Genomic DNA, 16,816 nt, shown 5'->3' on the forward strand with positions numbered 1-16,816 from the left:
TTGACTGAGCTAAGGGATGCCCAGATATGGTAAAACATTTTCTATGGGTATGCCTGTGAGGGTGTTACTGAAGAGATCAGCACTTGAATCAGTAGACTGAGTAAAAATCAGCCCTCATCAATGATGGCAGAAATCATCCAATCCTTCTGAGGGCCTGAATAGAACAAAAAGGTGGAAGAAGGGCAAATTCTCTCTCTTCTTGAGTTAGAACATCCATTTTATCCTGCTCTTGGACATCAGAGCTCCTGGTTCCCAAGGGCTTTTGGACTTACACCAGCAGTCTCCCTGTCCTCAGGCCTTTGTACTCAAACTGAATTATAGCCCTTGCTTTTCTGGTTCTCCAACTTACAAATGGCATATTGTAGCATATCTCAGCTTCCATAATCCCATGAGCCAATTCCCATAATAAATCCCTTCATATATATATCATTTATATAATTGATTCTGTTTCTCTGGAGAATACGGACTAATATGAAGATAATTAAAGGAGGAGAGGGGACATATACCATGTATGCGGGATTGGAAAGATCAATATTATAAAAATGTCAATTTAATCGAATTGATCTATGTATTCAATCCATCCTAATAAAAACCCTAGCAGGTTTTGTCTTGTTTTTGGAAATCAACAAGCTGATTCTAATATTTATATGGAAATACAAAGAGCTAAGAACAGGCAAAGCAATCTTGAGGAAGAAAAACAAAGCTGAAAAACTTAGGTTTCTAAATATCGAGATTTATAATAAACCTTTAGTAATTAAGACAGTGTGGTATCCATGTAAGGATAGATAACAGACCAATAAAACATAATAGAGAGTCCAGAAATAAACCCACATTTATACAGTCACCAGATTTACAACAAAGGGTGATTTGTTGTGCAGTGGGGGAGGGGATGATCCTTTCCATAAGTGGTGCTGGGTCAACTGAATATCTTTACAGGGAAAAAAGTAATCTTGAATCTCTACCTCACAGATACATAAAAATCAATTCTGGTTGAATTTTAGATCTAAATGTGAAAGATAAAATGATTCAACTTTTAGAAGCAACCACAGGATAATACCTTCATGACCTTAGGTGGGCAATATTTCTTAACGAGGATCCAAAAAAGCACCACCACTGCATCACACTATATTAAATCAAGATTTTCTGTTCATCAAAAGACACATTAAAAAAATTTTAAAAAGACAAGCCAGTGTGGGAAAAATACTTATAAAATGTATATCTGACAGAGTACTCATATCCAGAGTATACACAGAACTGTTAAAAATCAATGAAAAAAAATGGGCAAAATACTTGAACACATCTTTCACAAAAGAGGATATCAAAATGACCAATAAACAGAAAATGGTCCTTAATTTCATGAGTTATTGTTAAAATGCAACTTAAACCCATAAGGTGATAGGATTACTTTCATTAGTGTGTTTGAAATGAAAGAATCAGACAATGCTAATTAACAACAAGGATGTGGATCAATCAGAACTCTCATGAACTGGTGGTGGAAATAAGAATCGACACAACCATTTTGGAAACTGCTTGGCATTAAACTACTAAAGCTGAGCATATGCACAATCCAAGAGCTAGCAATTTTACTCTTAAGTACACTTCCAACAGAATGCGTGATTTCCCCAAGACACATCCAATTATATTTATATCAGTGTTAAATGTTAGAGCTGACAACTAGAAAGAAGCAAATTATCCATCAGTCATAGAATGCATAAAAAAGTTGTATATTCATACAATAACATACCATACACCTATGAGAATCAAGGAGTAACACTACAGATAACTCCCACAAAAACAATGTAGAGAGAAATAAGCCACTCACAGATGGATGCATACTGTACGAGATTTCAACCATACAAAGTTCAAAAATAAGTAATACCTAATCTATGCTGTTAGAAGCTAGGATAGTGCCCATCAACAAATGAATGGAGAAAGAAGATGTGGTATATACATACAATGGAATATTACGCAGCCATCAAAAATTTGAAATCTTGCCATTTGCGATGTGGATAGAACTAGAGGGTATTATGCTATGTGAAATAAGTCAATCAGAGAAAGACAATTATCACGTGATCTCAATGATATGTGGAATTTAAGAAACAAGGCATAGGATCATAGGGGAAGAGAGAAAAAAATGAAAGAAGATGAAACCAGAGAGGGAGACAAACCACAAGAGACTCTTATTCTTAGGAAACAAACAGGGTTGCTGGAGGGGAGGGAGGTGGGGGATAGGGTAACTGGCTTATGGACACTGGGGAGAGTATGTGTTGTAATGAGCACTGGGTAAGACTGATGAATCACAGACCTGTACCTCTGAAACAAACACATTATATGTTAATTAACTGACTTTAATTTAAAAGAAAAAGAAGCTAGGATAGTTACTCTTGGGGAGGAAGTAGCTTGGAGAGAGCACAAAAGAGGCTTCTGGGGTGATACTAGCAATATTTGGTTTCATGTTCTGAAGTAATGACATTTTTTCCTTTTTAGCCTTTTGTCTCTACTATTTATTTTCCCATGGAGAGAAAGCAAAATGTTTGCCAGAATAAGTTTGTCAATACAAATTTAATTAAGAAACCTGGAGTTGAGTATTTCGCATCTGAATAATCTAAACTTATCTGAAGTGGTCTGTAAATTCTAGGGAATGCATATAATTAAAATTAAACTTCAAAAATAAAATGTTTTAAAGAGTTCTGTTCTTCAAAAATCATAGTACCAATGATTAAAAATTACAAAAGCACTTTGGCTACAACACAGAAAAACTAGAATTTATTTTTTAAAGATTTTATTTATTTATTTGAGAGAAAGAGGGAGAGCACAAGCAAGGGGAGGGGCAGAGGGAGAAGGAGAAGCAGACTCCCTGCTAAGCAGGGAGCCCCCAACCCAGGGCTCAATCTCAGGACCCCAGGATCATGATCTGAGCTGAAGGCAGACACTTAACCCACCCAGGGCCCCTAAAACTAGAATTTAAAGTCAAAACTTTAGGGGCGCCTGGGTGGCACAGCGGTTGAGCGTCTGCCTTCGGCTCAGGGCGTGATCCCGGCGTTCTGGGATCGAGTCCCACATCAGGCTCCTCCGCTATGAGCCTGCTTCTTCCTCTCCCACTCCCCCTGCCTGTGTTCCCTCTCTCGCTGGCTGTCTCTATCTCTGTCGAATAAATAAATAAAATCTTTAAAAAAAAAAAAAAAATAAAGTCAAAACTTTACACTAGAGTCACTCAAACGTTTGAAAATATAAAAGCATAATACTGAGTAACTAGTAGGTCAAGAGAGATAAATGTAATAAAAATACATAGCAAATAACACAAAATAAAAATAACCTAATATAAAAGATCTAGTCTAAAATATTTAAAGACAAATTCATGGTCTCAAAATATTACCAGTACTATGAGAGAGAGAGATTTATTCCAATTCATCTCAGCCCAGCTCTTTCATTCCTAGTGCTAAAAATAGGCCGCACAACGGGGCACCTGGGTGGCACAGCGGTTAAGCGTCTGCCTTCGGCTCAGGGTGTGATCCTGGCGTTGTGGGATCGAGCCCCACATCAGGCTCTTCCGCTATGAGCCTGCTTCTTTCTCTCCCACTCCCTCTGCTTGTGTTCCCTCTCTCGCTGGCTGTCTCTGTCTCTGTCGAATAAATAAATAAAATCTTTAAAAAAAAAAAATAGGCCACACGTCTGTGAGACTTCCAAGTCCTCAGCTTCCTGCTAACAAGTTAAATAATGAAGGGGAGACCCACCTAAAGTAAGAAATAGTTGATAGCAGGAAGAAAAAATACACAGGGAAAAGAGGAAAATCGAGGCATGGAAAGAAACTGTTTTCTAAAGAAGAGTGATCGATGATAAACTAAAACCTTCTTTCAACTGGGTGGTCAACTTGGGGCTCATCCTAGGTCTGGTCTTTTATGAGAAAATGGAACCTTGTAACCCAGTGCATGAGAGGAAGGCAAGAATACAGGCCAGACCCTTTCCTCTCCTGAAGAGTCTGCCAAAGTCGTCACATAAGTCTGATACCTGAAGCATATGGATTCCATTCACTAACAATACAAAGCACTTATAAGAATAGAACTATTAATCAAATACTATTCAATTCTGGTCAAACTGATCATTGAGATATTTCACTTCTGGGAAAAAGTCTGTTAGGCATTCTTTTAGGTTTCCCAAGTTCTAACCATTATCAGTTTAGGTATTCAGAAACTACTCAGTTTAACTCCTTGGAGAATAGCCATCACGAGGGTGCCTGGGTGGCTCAGTCTGTTAAGCATCTGCCTTTGGCTCAGGTCATGACCCTGGGGTCCTGGGATCAAGCCCCACATTGGGCTCCCTGCTCAGTGGGGAGCCTGCTTCTCCCTCTGCCTCTGGTTCTCCCTCTTCCTCTGCTGCTGCCACCCCCCCCCCCGCCGCTGTTACACGCTCTCACTCTCTGTCAAATAGATAAATAAAATCTTAAAAAAAAAAAAAGACTAGCCATCACCAAATTACTCTTCAATATTTTACCTTCAGCCTTTATGAAGAATTGATAAAAAATGTTTTAGTAAGAATGTGTGTCTATTTCCTGGAAAACTGAACTGGAAGATAGATAGATAGATAGATAGATAGATAGATAGATAGATAGATAGATAGATAAACTTAGTAGTTCTTAGAGAAGTCTCATTCCTGAACCGTATTTGAAGGTTTAGTTCAACTTCTCTCCCTCTGATCCCCAATCCCTCCAGACAGAATTAGTTGCCCATTCAACTAATTACCATAGGATCTGATGGGCATTTATATTAGGGCATTTAATCAGAGTCCCAAAGGAGGAGGTGTAATGGATCTGCATCTTTATACTTCTGGTGCCAAGTTTAGTAGGAAGGAAGCTAACATTTATTTGAGAGCTTGCCCTAAGTGTTGTTAGGAGCTTTTGTATATCTATGAGGAAGACATTCAGTAATTTTTAAAATTTGTTTGAATAGGGGCGGCTGGGTGGCTCATTCGGTTAAGCGTCTGCCTTCAGCTCACGTCATGATCCCAGAGTCCTGGGATCGAGTCCACATCAGGCTCCCTGTTCAGTGGGGAGACTGCTTCTCCCTCTTCCTCCCCCAGCCCCTGCTCATACTCTTTGCTTGGGATCCCCTCTCTCTCTACCTCCCCCTGCTCATGCGCATGCACACGTTTGCTCTCTTTCCCAAATAAATAAAATTTTAAAAATAAATAAATAAAATCCGATTAAATAGAACTGGGTTTAATCCTACAAATAATTTGGTGTCTTCTGTAGAAGTGGTGTATTTTCTTTGATTAGACAATGAGAAATATATAACCCATTTTCATTTCATTTATCTTGGCTACCAGGAAGCTCACATTTAAATGTTATGTTTAGGGGGTGCCTGGGTGGCACAGCGGTTGAGCATCTGCCTTCGGCTCAGGGCGTGATCCTGGCGTTATGGGATCGAGCCCCGCGTCAGGCTCCTCTGCTGTGAGCCTGCTTCTTCCTCTTCCACTCCCCCTGCTTGTGTTCCCTCTCTCACTGGCTGTCTCTATCTCTGTCTAATAAATAAATAAAATCTTTAAAAAAAAAATAAATAAATGTTATGTTTAATTACAGAAACCTACTTCTCCCAAATTCTTGGTATATTTACCCTTCCTCCTCCTATATGTGGTTTATGATTTCTGCTATTTTTTAAATGACTTGCCATATGTCTGATTTTATTTCTTTTTTTTTTTTTTAAGATTTTATTTATTTATTTGACAGAGAGAGAGACAGCCAGCGAGAGAGGGAACACAAGCAGGGGGAGTGGGAGAGGAAGAAGCAGGCTCCCAGCAGAGGAGCCTGATGCGGGGCTCAATCCCATAACGCTGGGATCACGCCCTGAGCTGAAGGCAGACAGACGCTTAACGACTGAGCCACCAGGCGACCCTGTCTGATTTTATTTCAAGTTACCCCAAATCCTTTTTAAAAAATGCATCTAAAAGCAAATTTACAAATATGTTACTAGAGTTCATTCAGTTTGATTTAGAATCAGCTCAACATAATTATTCTAATTTACCTCGTGTTTTTCAATAATCATTTCATCAAAAATGTTGATATATATATTATCTTTTATTTTAGATAAGCTTGAGAAGCTATAATCATGTCCTGGTGAGCTGTAAATAAGAAGAACATATGTAAATGCTTAACTTATTTTATAAGAGCATTATACATAAACAACCATAAAATTACCTGTTCTTTTCTTTTACAAAGTAGAAGCTAAGAAAAAGCTACGTGTTTTACAGATGACTATTATCTTTCATTAGAGCCAGTATGTGCTTTGTGATTTATCTTGTATCGCTCTTAAGGTAATTTGCATGAAAAATAAGAATGTTTAAATTTCAAGGAGAAAGACTTTTACTACAGCCATCCATTGCAAACAAATTATCCAAGGTACGATATATTAAGATTTTCCAAATACCTTACTCTGCTACTTTCTGCTAGCTCCCAAAAATAGTTAAACTGCTCTTTTTCTCTCAGCTAAAAGATACAACTGTTAAACCACAGAACTTATTCTCTTTCCCACATTTATTTTCTCCAACCAGAAACTGGGATAGTGGAATTCACCTTGCAAGCTGTCTGTTGATGGCTTACTTGATTAGATACAATTTTGGAGGTAGTGAAAGGATAGTGTGGTATACCTCAAGCCTAGAACTTCCTTCACTCTTAGTTCCAGCTTGTGCATGGAACCTTGAACCTTGATCAAACTTTTAAGTGCTCAGAGAGGTTAAATAACTTGCTTAAGGTAATGCCACCAGCAAATGACAGAGCTCATATGTGAACTCAATTCTGACTGACTCGAAAGGCCAGACTCTTTTCACTATACCAACTGCCACTGATATTACTTACTGAAGCTTGTTGCTAAGGAAGCAACTACTATTTCAGAGGATCTCCAAAAGTTTGTATCTTCCGAGACCTACAGCCAGTGACAACTGAAAAATGTTAGCTGAGATTAGAGAACAATTTTAAGTTGAAGTTTCCTTATATTTTTTAAGTGATAAGCCGACTTCCATACCCTGCTCTTTAAGAGTTCCCTTTCATGTTGCAAAGGCGTAAGACAGGACAGAGGAGGCAATGAATACTTACAACACTATGTTGGCAGGAGAAATGATAACTGTCATCCTCCAGACATTTGTGAGTGTGTCAACTCAGTATGTCCCCTAAATCACTCAAGTCCTGCATTGTCTTGCATTTTGTATTCTACTAAAACCTTATTCAAACTTTACCTCAATTTCTCCTCCAAAGCAGAGTTCACAAGGCTAATTACTATATACTGTTTATTTATTATTACTCTCTATCCCATTTGCATGTTCTTATTCACTAAAATGTCATGTAGAGAAGGGACTAGAGCTCTTGTATCTCAGGGAACCAAAAGTGGTAACTGAATGCTGTGCCTTAGCTGAACCCTCTGATCTATTTGGTTATATTCTAAAGGTGTTCTTAGCATATCTTGCTGCTGTAACTGTGAGAAGGCAAATACGCTACAGACTCCTTCTCTTTAGTTCACTTACAAATTTATTTATCTTATCAACTATTTTGTGTTCTCCTAAATCTATTTATTTAATAGAGTGACAGCACCCAAGAATAATCAAATATGAACCATATGATCTGCAGAACTTGAGGGAGCTGAAGAAGATTGGCAGGAGAAGGGGGAAAGGGCACAAGGACAAGAGAAAGGACTTTGATAATGGATGTGGTTGACAGTTCTTTATATTCTTTCACCTCAGTGAGAGCTAAAGATATTTAGGAAGTGATAACTGAAAATGGCTAATTGAGTTTAGAGAGCAATTTTAAGTTCTAGGTTTCAAATTTATCTTGATCAATGTACTTTATTTCCAATAACAAAAGCCTGTTTATACAGCTTTAGTACCAAATATAAATCTTAAAAAGAAGAACGAAGCTGGAGGCATCCAGCTTCCTGATTTCAAAATATATTACAAAGCTACAGTAATCAAAATAGGATGGTACTGGCATAAAGATAGACATAGAGACCAATGGTATAGAATAGAGAGCCCAGATATAAATCCTGGCATCTACATCAGGAAGACTGGTCTTTGACAAGGATGTCAAGCATATACAATGTGGAAGGAATAGTCTCTTCCAACACAAACTAGTGGTTGTTACCTCTGGGGGAAAGAGAGGGGATACAATTAGGTGCTGGCTCAGTAACAACTAGGTACTGGCCTTTGAAGGTAATGGTAATATTCTATTTTTTAAGCTGGATGGTAGATACACAGGTATTCATATTATTGCTTTTCCTCAGAACTTACATTTGCATATACATTAATCAGTACCCATGTAAAAAATATTTCATAATTTAAAAGCTTAAAAAATAAAGCCTATCTCGGGGCGCCTGGGTGGCACAGCGGTTAAGCGTCTGCCTTCAGCTCAGGGCGTGATCCTGGCGTTATGGGATCGAGCCCCACATCAGGCTCCTCCGCTATGAGCCTGCTTCTTCCTCTCCCACTCCCCCTGCTTGTGTTCCCTCTCTCGCTGGCTGTCTCTATCTCTGTCGAATAAATAAATAAATAAATAAATCTTTAAAAAAAAAAAAAAAGCCTATCTCAATCATTATTTTCAAGCAATGGCTCAAGAAAACAATTTTGTTATTTTTTTTTCTAGAAGCTGAGGAAAAACAGATTCCAACCTACATAAAATCTACTTTAATTTCTTCATTCCAGCATGGATGAGATCCACTTGCAGTACTGGTTTGGTATACAGTGTGTTGAAAAGAAACTTCCACGAGAGGTTGTACAGTGTCCTGAAACACATAATAAATACTGACTAGATTTTTGAGGTATTTTATATAGTTGGGCAAACTAGACAAAAAGTAGAAGGCCAGGAAATTACTTGTTTACTGGCCGACAACTGGATGGCTTACTTTTTCTAGTTTTTCAAACAGCGATTTTTCGTTCACTCATTTAATAAACATTTATTGGTCCTATTCAATATCAGATACTTTTCTAGGATTGAAAGATAAATGGAACTTACCCTTAAGGACTTTATATTCTATTGGGGGAAAATAAACAGGTAAACAAATAATTGCAATAAAATGTGAAAAATAAAAGAAATATATTCAAGGTATAATAGTTACTCAGGAGAGCCAATGATTAATTTTCTGGAGTAAGAACAAGGAGAGTTTCACAGAGAAAACATTGATTGACCTTGAGTTTTGAAACATTATGTGGTAAGTTTCATGTGACCAATAATATGGAGCTGTGTGGAGGCCATTCCAGGCAAAGGAAAGGGAAAGAGTCCTTCTAGAAGTAGTGGTAGGATATGATACTGTCTTGGGAAGGAGGGAGATGTGGCTGATTCGTAGTTAAGGGCCAGATCATCATAGATTTTTGTAGGCATTCTAAAAGAGCTTGTACCTTATTCTAAAGGCCCTGAAAACAGTGGAGCAGGGAGTGAATTGGTTAGGATTACATCTTATAAAGAGTACCTTCATTGTGCTATAGGAAATCAACTGGAAGCTTAAGACTCTAGAGATGGAGAGACCAATTAGGAGTCAGTTGCAATTCAGGGCAAACATGATCAAAACTGCACTTTATAGATGTGTTAAACACTTACCTCATTTAAGATCTCATCCGAAGCTACTGATTTGATTGTTTCTTTATGTCTGAGGCGAGATATTGATGATTTCAAATAGGTAGGCAGATCCAAGGTTCTTCAGGAAAAACAATATAGAGATATACACTTCAAATAATTTTAACAGAGAAGAGGAATTAAGATGGCAGAGGAGTAAGGGGACCCTAGGTTTGTCTCATCCCTTGAATACAACTAGATAGTTATCAAATCATTCTAAGCCTGAGAAATCAATTGGACCGCAAGTCTACAAATAGAAAAGAGACCACCTTTTGGAAGGTAGGAGGTGCAGAGACTTGAATCTGGTGTGATAGAGCAGAGGATATGGCGGTGGGGAGGGAACCTGCTTGAGGAGGCTACTACAAAGTATTATAAGAAGCAGAGTACAAAATTGGTTTTAGGAGTCCACTACAGTGGGGGCCATGCCTGGCTTACAGGTGCTCCAATCAAAAGACATAAGAGTATCAGAATGGATCAAAAACCAATTTTCATCAATATCCTGCTTACAAGAGACTCATTTTCGATTCAAAGACACCTTCAGATTGAAAGTGAGGGGGTGGAGAACCATTTATTATGCTAATGGACATGTAAAGAAAGGTGGAGTAGCCATCCTTATATCAGATAAACTAGAGTTTAAAGCAAAGACTGTAATAAGAGATGAAGAAGGACACTACATCATAATAAAGGGGTCTATCCAACAAGAAGATCTAACAAATGTAAATATTTATGCCCCTAGCTTGGGAGCACCCAAATATATAGACTAATTAATAACAAGCTTAAACTCATTGATAATAATACAATAATTGTAGGGAACTTTAACACCCCATTCATAGCAATAGACAGATCATCTAAACAGAAGATCAACAAGGAAACAAGGGCTTTTAATGACACACTGGACCAGATAAACTTACAAATATATTCAGAGCATTTCATCCTAAAGCAGCAGAATACACATTCTTTTGGAGTACACATGGAACATTCTCCAGAATAGACCACATACTGGGTCACAAACCAGTACTCAGCTGGAACAAAAAGTTTGAGATCATTCCATGCATATTTTCAGACCAAAGGCTACAAAACTTGAAGTGAACCACAAGAAAAAATTTGGAAGGACCACAAATACATGGAGGTTAAAGAACATCCTACTAAAGAATGAATAGGTCAACCAGGAAATTAAAGAAGAATTTAAAAAATATATGGAAGCAAATGAAAATGAAAACACAATAGTTCAAAACCTTTGGGATGTAGCAAAAACGGTTAAGAGGAAAGTATATAGCAACACAGGCCTTCCTCAAGAAGCAAGAAACATCTCAAATACACAGCCTAACCTTACACCTAAAGGAGCTGGAAAAAGAACAGCAAATAAAGCATAAATTCAGCAGGATAAGAGAAATAATAAAGATTAGAACAGAAATCAATGATAGAGAAATTTAAGAAAACAGTAGGAAAGATCAATGAAAACCAAGAGCTGGTTCTTTGAAAGAATTAACAAAATTGATAAACCCCTAGCCAGACTTATCAAAAAGAAAAGAGAAAAGACCCAAATAAATAAAATTATGAATGAAAGAGGAGACATCACAAGCAACACCAAAGAAATACAAACAATTATAAGAGAATATTATGAGCAATTATATGCCAACAAATTAGGCAATCTGGAAGAAATGGATAAATTCCTGGAAACATAAACTACCAAAACTGAAAGAAGAAGAAATAGAAAACCTGAACAGACTCATAACTAGCAAAGAAATTGAATGAGTAATCAAGAATCTCCCAACAAGAGTCCAGGGCCCGATGGCTTCCCAGGGGAATTCTACCAAACATTAAAAAAGATTCAATACCTATTCTTCTGAAAAAATAGAAATGAAAGAAAACTTCCGAACTCATTCTATGAAGCCAGCCTTACCTTGATCCCAAAACCAAAGACCCCAATAAAAAGGAGAATTACAGACCAATATTCCTTGGGAACATGGATGCAAAAATTCTCAACAAAATACCAGCCAATAGGATCCAACAGTACATTAAGACGATTATTCACCACGACAAAGTGGGATTTATTCCTGGGCTGCAGGGGTGGTTCAACAACCACAAATCAATCAATGTGATACACTACATTAATAAAAGAAAGGATAAGAACCATATGATCCTCTCAATAGATGCAGAAAAAGCATTTGACAAAATATAACATCCTTTCTTGATAAAAACTCTCCACAATGTAGGGAGAGAGGGAACATACCTCAACATCATAAAGGCTATTTATGAAAGACCCACGGCTAATATCATCCTCAACAGGGAAAAACTGAGAGCTTTTCCCCTAAGGTCAGGAACACAACAGTGATGTCCACTCTCACCACTATTGTTCAACACAGTACTGGAAGTCCTAGCCTCAGCAATTAGACAACAAGAAGAAATTTGAAAGGCATCCAAATCAGCAAAGAAGTCAAACTTTCACTCTTCACAGACGACATCTAATCTATGTAGAAAACTAGTAAGGCTCCACCAAAAAATTGCTGGAACTGATACAAGAATTCAGCAAAGTCGCAGGATATAAAATCAACACACAGAAGTCTGTCGCATTTCTATACACTAACAATGAAGCAGTAGAAAGAGAAATCAAGGAATCGATCCCATTTACTATCACACCAAAAACCATAAGATACCTAGGAATAAACATAACCAAAGACATAGGATCTATTCTCTGAAAACTATAGAACACTTATGAAAGAAATTGAGGAAGACACAAAGAAATGGAAAAACATTCCATGTTTTATTAAAATGTCTATGCTACCCAAAGCAATCTACACATTCAAAGCAATTCCTATCAAAATACCATTGGCATTTTTCACAGAGCTGGAATAAACAATCCTAAAATTTGTATGGAACCAGAAAAGACCCTGAATAGCCAAAGTAATGTTGAAAAAGAAAACCAAAGCTGGAGGCATCATAATTCCAGCCTTCAAGCTGTATTACAAAGCCTTATCATTAAGACAGTATGGTACTGGCACAAAAACAGACACATAGATCAATGGAACAGAATAGAGAACCCAGAAATGGATCCTCAACTCTAGGGTCAACTAACCTTCGACAAAGCAGGAAAGACTATCCAATGAAAAAAGACAGCTTCTTCAACAAATGGTTTTGGGAAAACTGGACAGCCACATGCAGAAGAATGAAACTGGACCACCTTCTTACACCATAGGGAGAAATAAATGAAAATGGATGAAAGACCTAAATGTGAGACAGGAATCCATCAAAACCCTAGAGAAGAACACAGGCAGCAACCTCTTTGACTTCAGCTGCAGGAACTTCTTACTAGACATGTTTCCAGAAGCAAGGAAAACAAAAGCAGAAATGAACTACTGGAACTTCATCAGGACAAAAAACTTTTGCACAGTAAAGGAAACAATCAATAAAACTAAAAGGCAACCTATGGAATGGGAGAAGATATTTGGAAATGACATATCAGATAAAGGGCTAATGTCCAAAATCTATAAAGAACTTATCTAACTCAATCCCCAAAAAACAAACAATCCAGTCAAGAAATAGGCAGAAGACATGAACAGACATTTCTCCAAAGAAGACATAAAAATGGCCAACAGACCCATGAAAAAATGCTCAACATCACTCATTATCAGGGAAATGCAAATCAAAACCACAATGAGATACCACCTCACACCAGTCAGAATGGTTAAAATTAACAAGTCAGGAAACAACAGATGCTGGTGAGGATGTAGAGAAAGGGGAACATTCTTCCACTGTTGGTGGGAATGCAACCTGGTGAAGCCACTCTGGAAAACAGTATGGAGGTTACTCAAAAAGTTAAAAATAGAGCTACCCTATGACCCAGCAATTGCACTACTAGGTATTTATCCAAAGGATGCAAACATAGTGATGCCAAGGGGCACACGCACCTCAATGTTTATAGCAGCCATGTCCACAATAGCCAAAATCTGGAAAGAGCCCAGATGTCCATCAACAGATGAATGAACAAAGAAGAAGTGAAATATATATATGCATGAAATATAGCCATCAAAAAGAATGAAATCCTGTCATTTGCAGTGATGTGGATGGGACTAGAGGGTTTTATGCTAAGGGAAATAAGTCAGTCAGAGAAAGACAAATACCATATGATTTCACTCATATGTGGAATTTAAGAAACAAAACAGATGAACATAGGGGAATGGAAGGAAAAATAAAATACAATAAAAACAGAGAGGGAGGCAAACCATAAAAGACTCTTAATTATAGTGAACAAACTGAGGATTGCTAGAGGGGGGGGGGGTGGGGGGATGGGGTAATTGCGTGATGGGCATTAAGGAGGACACTTGATGGGATGAGCACGGGGTGTTATATGCAACTGATGAATCACTAAATTCTACCCCTGAAACTAATAATATACTATGTGTTAACTAAACTGAATTTAAATAAAACAATTTTTAGATGAATCATTTTAACATTCGTTTTAGTGGGAATGGACAGGGTTTTGCCTATGTGCATGGTGATAAATAATTCAGTTACTCTGGATCTTACAGAGTTTGCTTTGGATCTTCTTATCATAGGTGGTTAGAGCTGAACGTTTCATAATCACCACTTTGGAAGAGTGGCTTCTAAATGCTGAACCATGGATTGAACTTAGCCTGTGATGAAGTTTTCAACTGTCCTCAGCAAAGGAGAAAAATAAGGCAAGTGATACTTTGAGATTACAGCCTTTCTATTTTTGGTGTTACAATATTCTTTCTTTTACGAATTGACGATTACAGAAAATGGTGGTGACTTTATGATGTCCTTACTTCATAAAAGTTAGCCTTTGGAATGTGCATTTGTTTTGAGAACATCAATTCTATTAGATAAATAAGGTTGTTGTTTATAAAACATAGGAAAAACTTTGTAAGAGGTTTTAACTATAGATTAGTACCTAGTAAGCAAAATATTTTTCATATGTAGAATTCATGGAATGTGGTAAACATTAGGTAAGCAGGTAGAGCACATATGTGTTAAATATAGAGGAGGATACTTAATATTCCTGAGATACCTGGGTCCTAAATACCAATAATATAGGATTCATACATGAAACTAAATACAGAAGGCATTCAACATTCAGGACACACTAAATATACATGAGCATTTAATATTCATGATGCCTTAATTTGGCCACTAAACGGTGATACCCATTCTGGCCCCATATATCCTCTGCTCAAGATACTTAAATAAAACCCATGGAGTGCCTGCAGAAGAGTTGGGTAAGATCTGATTTCTGCAGAGGTCAACTAAAATAGCAAGTCCGAAAGAGCCTACTCTCTCTTGTGTTCTACCTGCAGTACTGAGAGGGGCCAGTGGCAGAGAACAGTGCAGGTGGTGACAGTAGGGTCACAAGTGGTAACAAAAGGGAAGAAGGTCAAAAGGCATTTATTTGATATGGCATCCCAAAATACACATGGTAAATTTACCGTGGTCATCTCAAACTTCTGAAAACTCCTAATACATAGCAATGACAGTATGACAACCCACATGAAGATTTCAATTTTCATTCCATTTCTGTATACGGAGCATTAATACAGTGCCAATTTTCACACATAGGACAGCATGGAAATTTATATTTAAGATAGAGCTTTTGCAAAAAAAAAATTAAAATTAAAAAAAAGCGCTTTTGCAACTGTAAAAATTGGTGCACACTACCTTACCTATTAACTGTTGTATTCCTGGTAGGAATATTATAAGCCCGCAGTATTCTGACAAGAATCTTAATATCTCCATCACAGATAGTCTGTGCTGCCACCTTTTTCCTCTCTTTCCTCTGAGGCTTTAACTTTCTTCGTCGTTCAACAAGCTTACAAACTGCATGTGTCAACTGGCTAAAGAGTAAAAAAGCGATAAGCTGCATATGCACAAGATAACTTTGTTTTAAAAGACATCAATTTTTTTTTTTTAGATTTTTTTTTTAATGTATTTATGTGACAGAGAGACAGCCAGCGAGAGAGGGAACACAGCAGGGGGAGTGGGAGAGGGAGAAGCAGGCTCCCAGCGGAAGAGCCTGACATGGGACTCGATCCTGAAACGCCAGGATCACGCCCTGAGCCGAAGGCAGACGCTTTAACGACTGCGCTACCCAGGTGCCCCTAAAAGACATCAATTTTTAAAGTGAATTATTATAAATAAGGCCATTATTCTGAACCATACTCTCTTCATTGTTGAGGGGAGACAGAGTCGTCTTAAACCCAAGGAAAGAAGCTTTCTCTGAGCACAGAAGAGATGCTGTGCTCACTCTCATATTGTGAGAAGATGTGATTGCTCCATGCTCTTTGGGTACATGGTCCAAGAAGAGACAAGGGCATGGAGACGTAATTCCACAAAAACATGATGTTCTTTCAGAATATTATTCATTTTTCAGGAATCACTCTCCTGAAGGTGATTAGATACTCAACTTTTCTACAGGCTCTGAAACAGGAGTTAGTTACACAAGCTGCCAACCAAATCCATGGAATTATAGCTTTATGATCACACTCATTTTCCCCCAAAAAACTGAAAATAAAATACAATAGATTTCAACATCCAAACCAATTAAAACCATATTGGTAACACTAGGAATCTGCAAGTGGCCCCGGGGAGGATTCCCAGAAACATGGCATCTCTATTTCTGGTCCTACCCCCAACTTTCAGAGAGAACAGTGTGAGAATTGAGTTGAGCCAAAAGCTCTCCCAACTGCTGCCTGTGGGTTGTAGCACCACGTATGGCTGAGGATTCCGTTTTGAAAGGGGGAGATAATAGGCTTGGTATGTGGTGCTGCCAGCAATGACTTTTCCAGTAGCGGTTCCAGAACAGGAAAATCTTAGGGCAAAACTAATTTGGGACAAAGGTATTTCTTTTCTTTTTCTTTCTTGACCTAAAAACTATCAATAAGGAGAGGGTTGAAAACTAGTACTATGCAACTGAAAATACATAGCATATAGATATGTCCAAAATGCAATTTTAAAATATATTTTAAGTCACTATATTTTACTTTATCCCTTGTAAGTGCATCCTCTGACGTGTAAGTTAATATTAAAATGAAGAACTCTGAGAACTTTTAAGGCATTAGCTTAAAGTTTTATATTTCATATTTAAAAAAATAATAATTTTACAATGTACCTTGCAGATACAATTTCTTCATAATCTGCCACAACATCCGATAAGTTAAATTTGCTAACTTTCACAATTCTTTTCATTATCAACCTTCTCATCTACAAAAAAATAAA

At 37.6% G+C, this 16,816-nt stretch overlaps 1 protein-coding gene across 2 annotated transcripts in view; it reads right to left on the reverse strand.

Moving 5' to 3' along the window:
- CC2D2B (coiled-coil and C2 domain containing 2B) overlaps positions 1-16,816 on the reverse strand; it is a 97,302-nt gene that overhangs the window by 25,078 nt on the left and 55,408 nt on the right. For both annotated transcript variants that reach the window (XM_045785080.2, XM_087862487.1), the window contains 5 exons: positions 16,710-16,801; positions 15,265-15,435; positions 9,572-9,668; positions 8,650-8,759; positions 6,018-6,114 (listed from right to left, as the gene is read on the reverse strand). In XM_045785080.2, coding sequence (XP_045641036.2) covers positions 6,018-6,114; positions 8,650-8,759; positions 9,572-9,668; positions 15,265-15,435; positions 16,710-16,801 — 567 coding nt within the window. The remainder of the gene's footprint in view (positions 1-6,017; positions 6,115-8,649; positions 8,760-9,571; positions 9,669-15,264; positions 15,436-16,709; positions 16,802-16,816) is intronic.

The sequence above is a fragment of the Ursus americanus genome, chromosome 6 (assembly GCF_024610735.1).
Source record: "Ursus americanus isolate L20-20 chromosome 6, mUrsAme1.1.p, whole genome shotgun sequence".
Taxonomy (NCBI): domain Eukaryota; kingdom Metazoa; phylum Chordata; class Mammalia; order Carnivora; family Ursidae; genus Ursus; species Ursus americanus.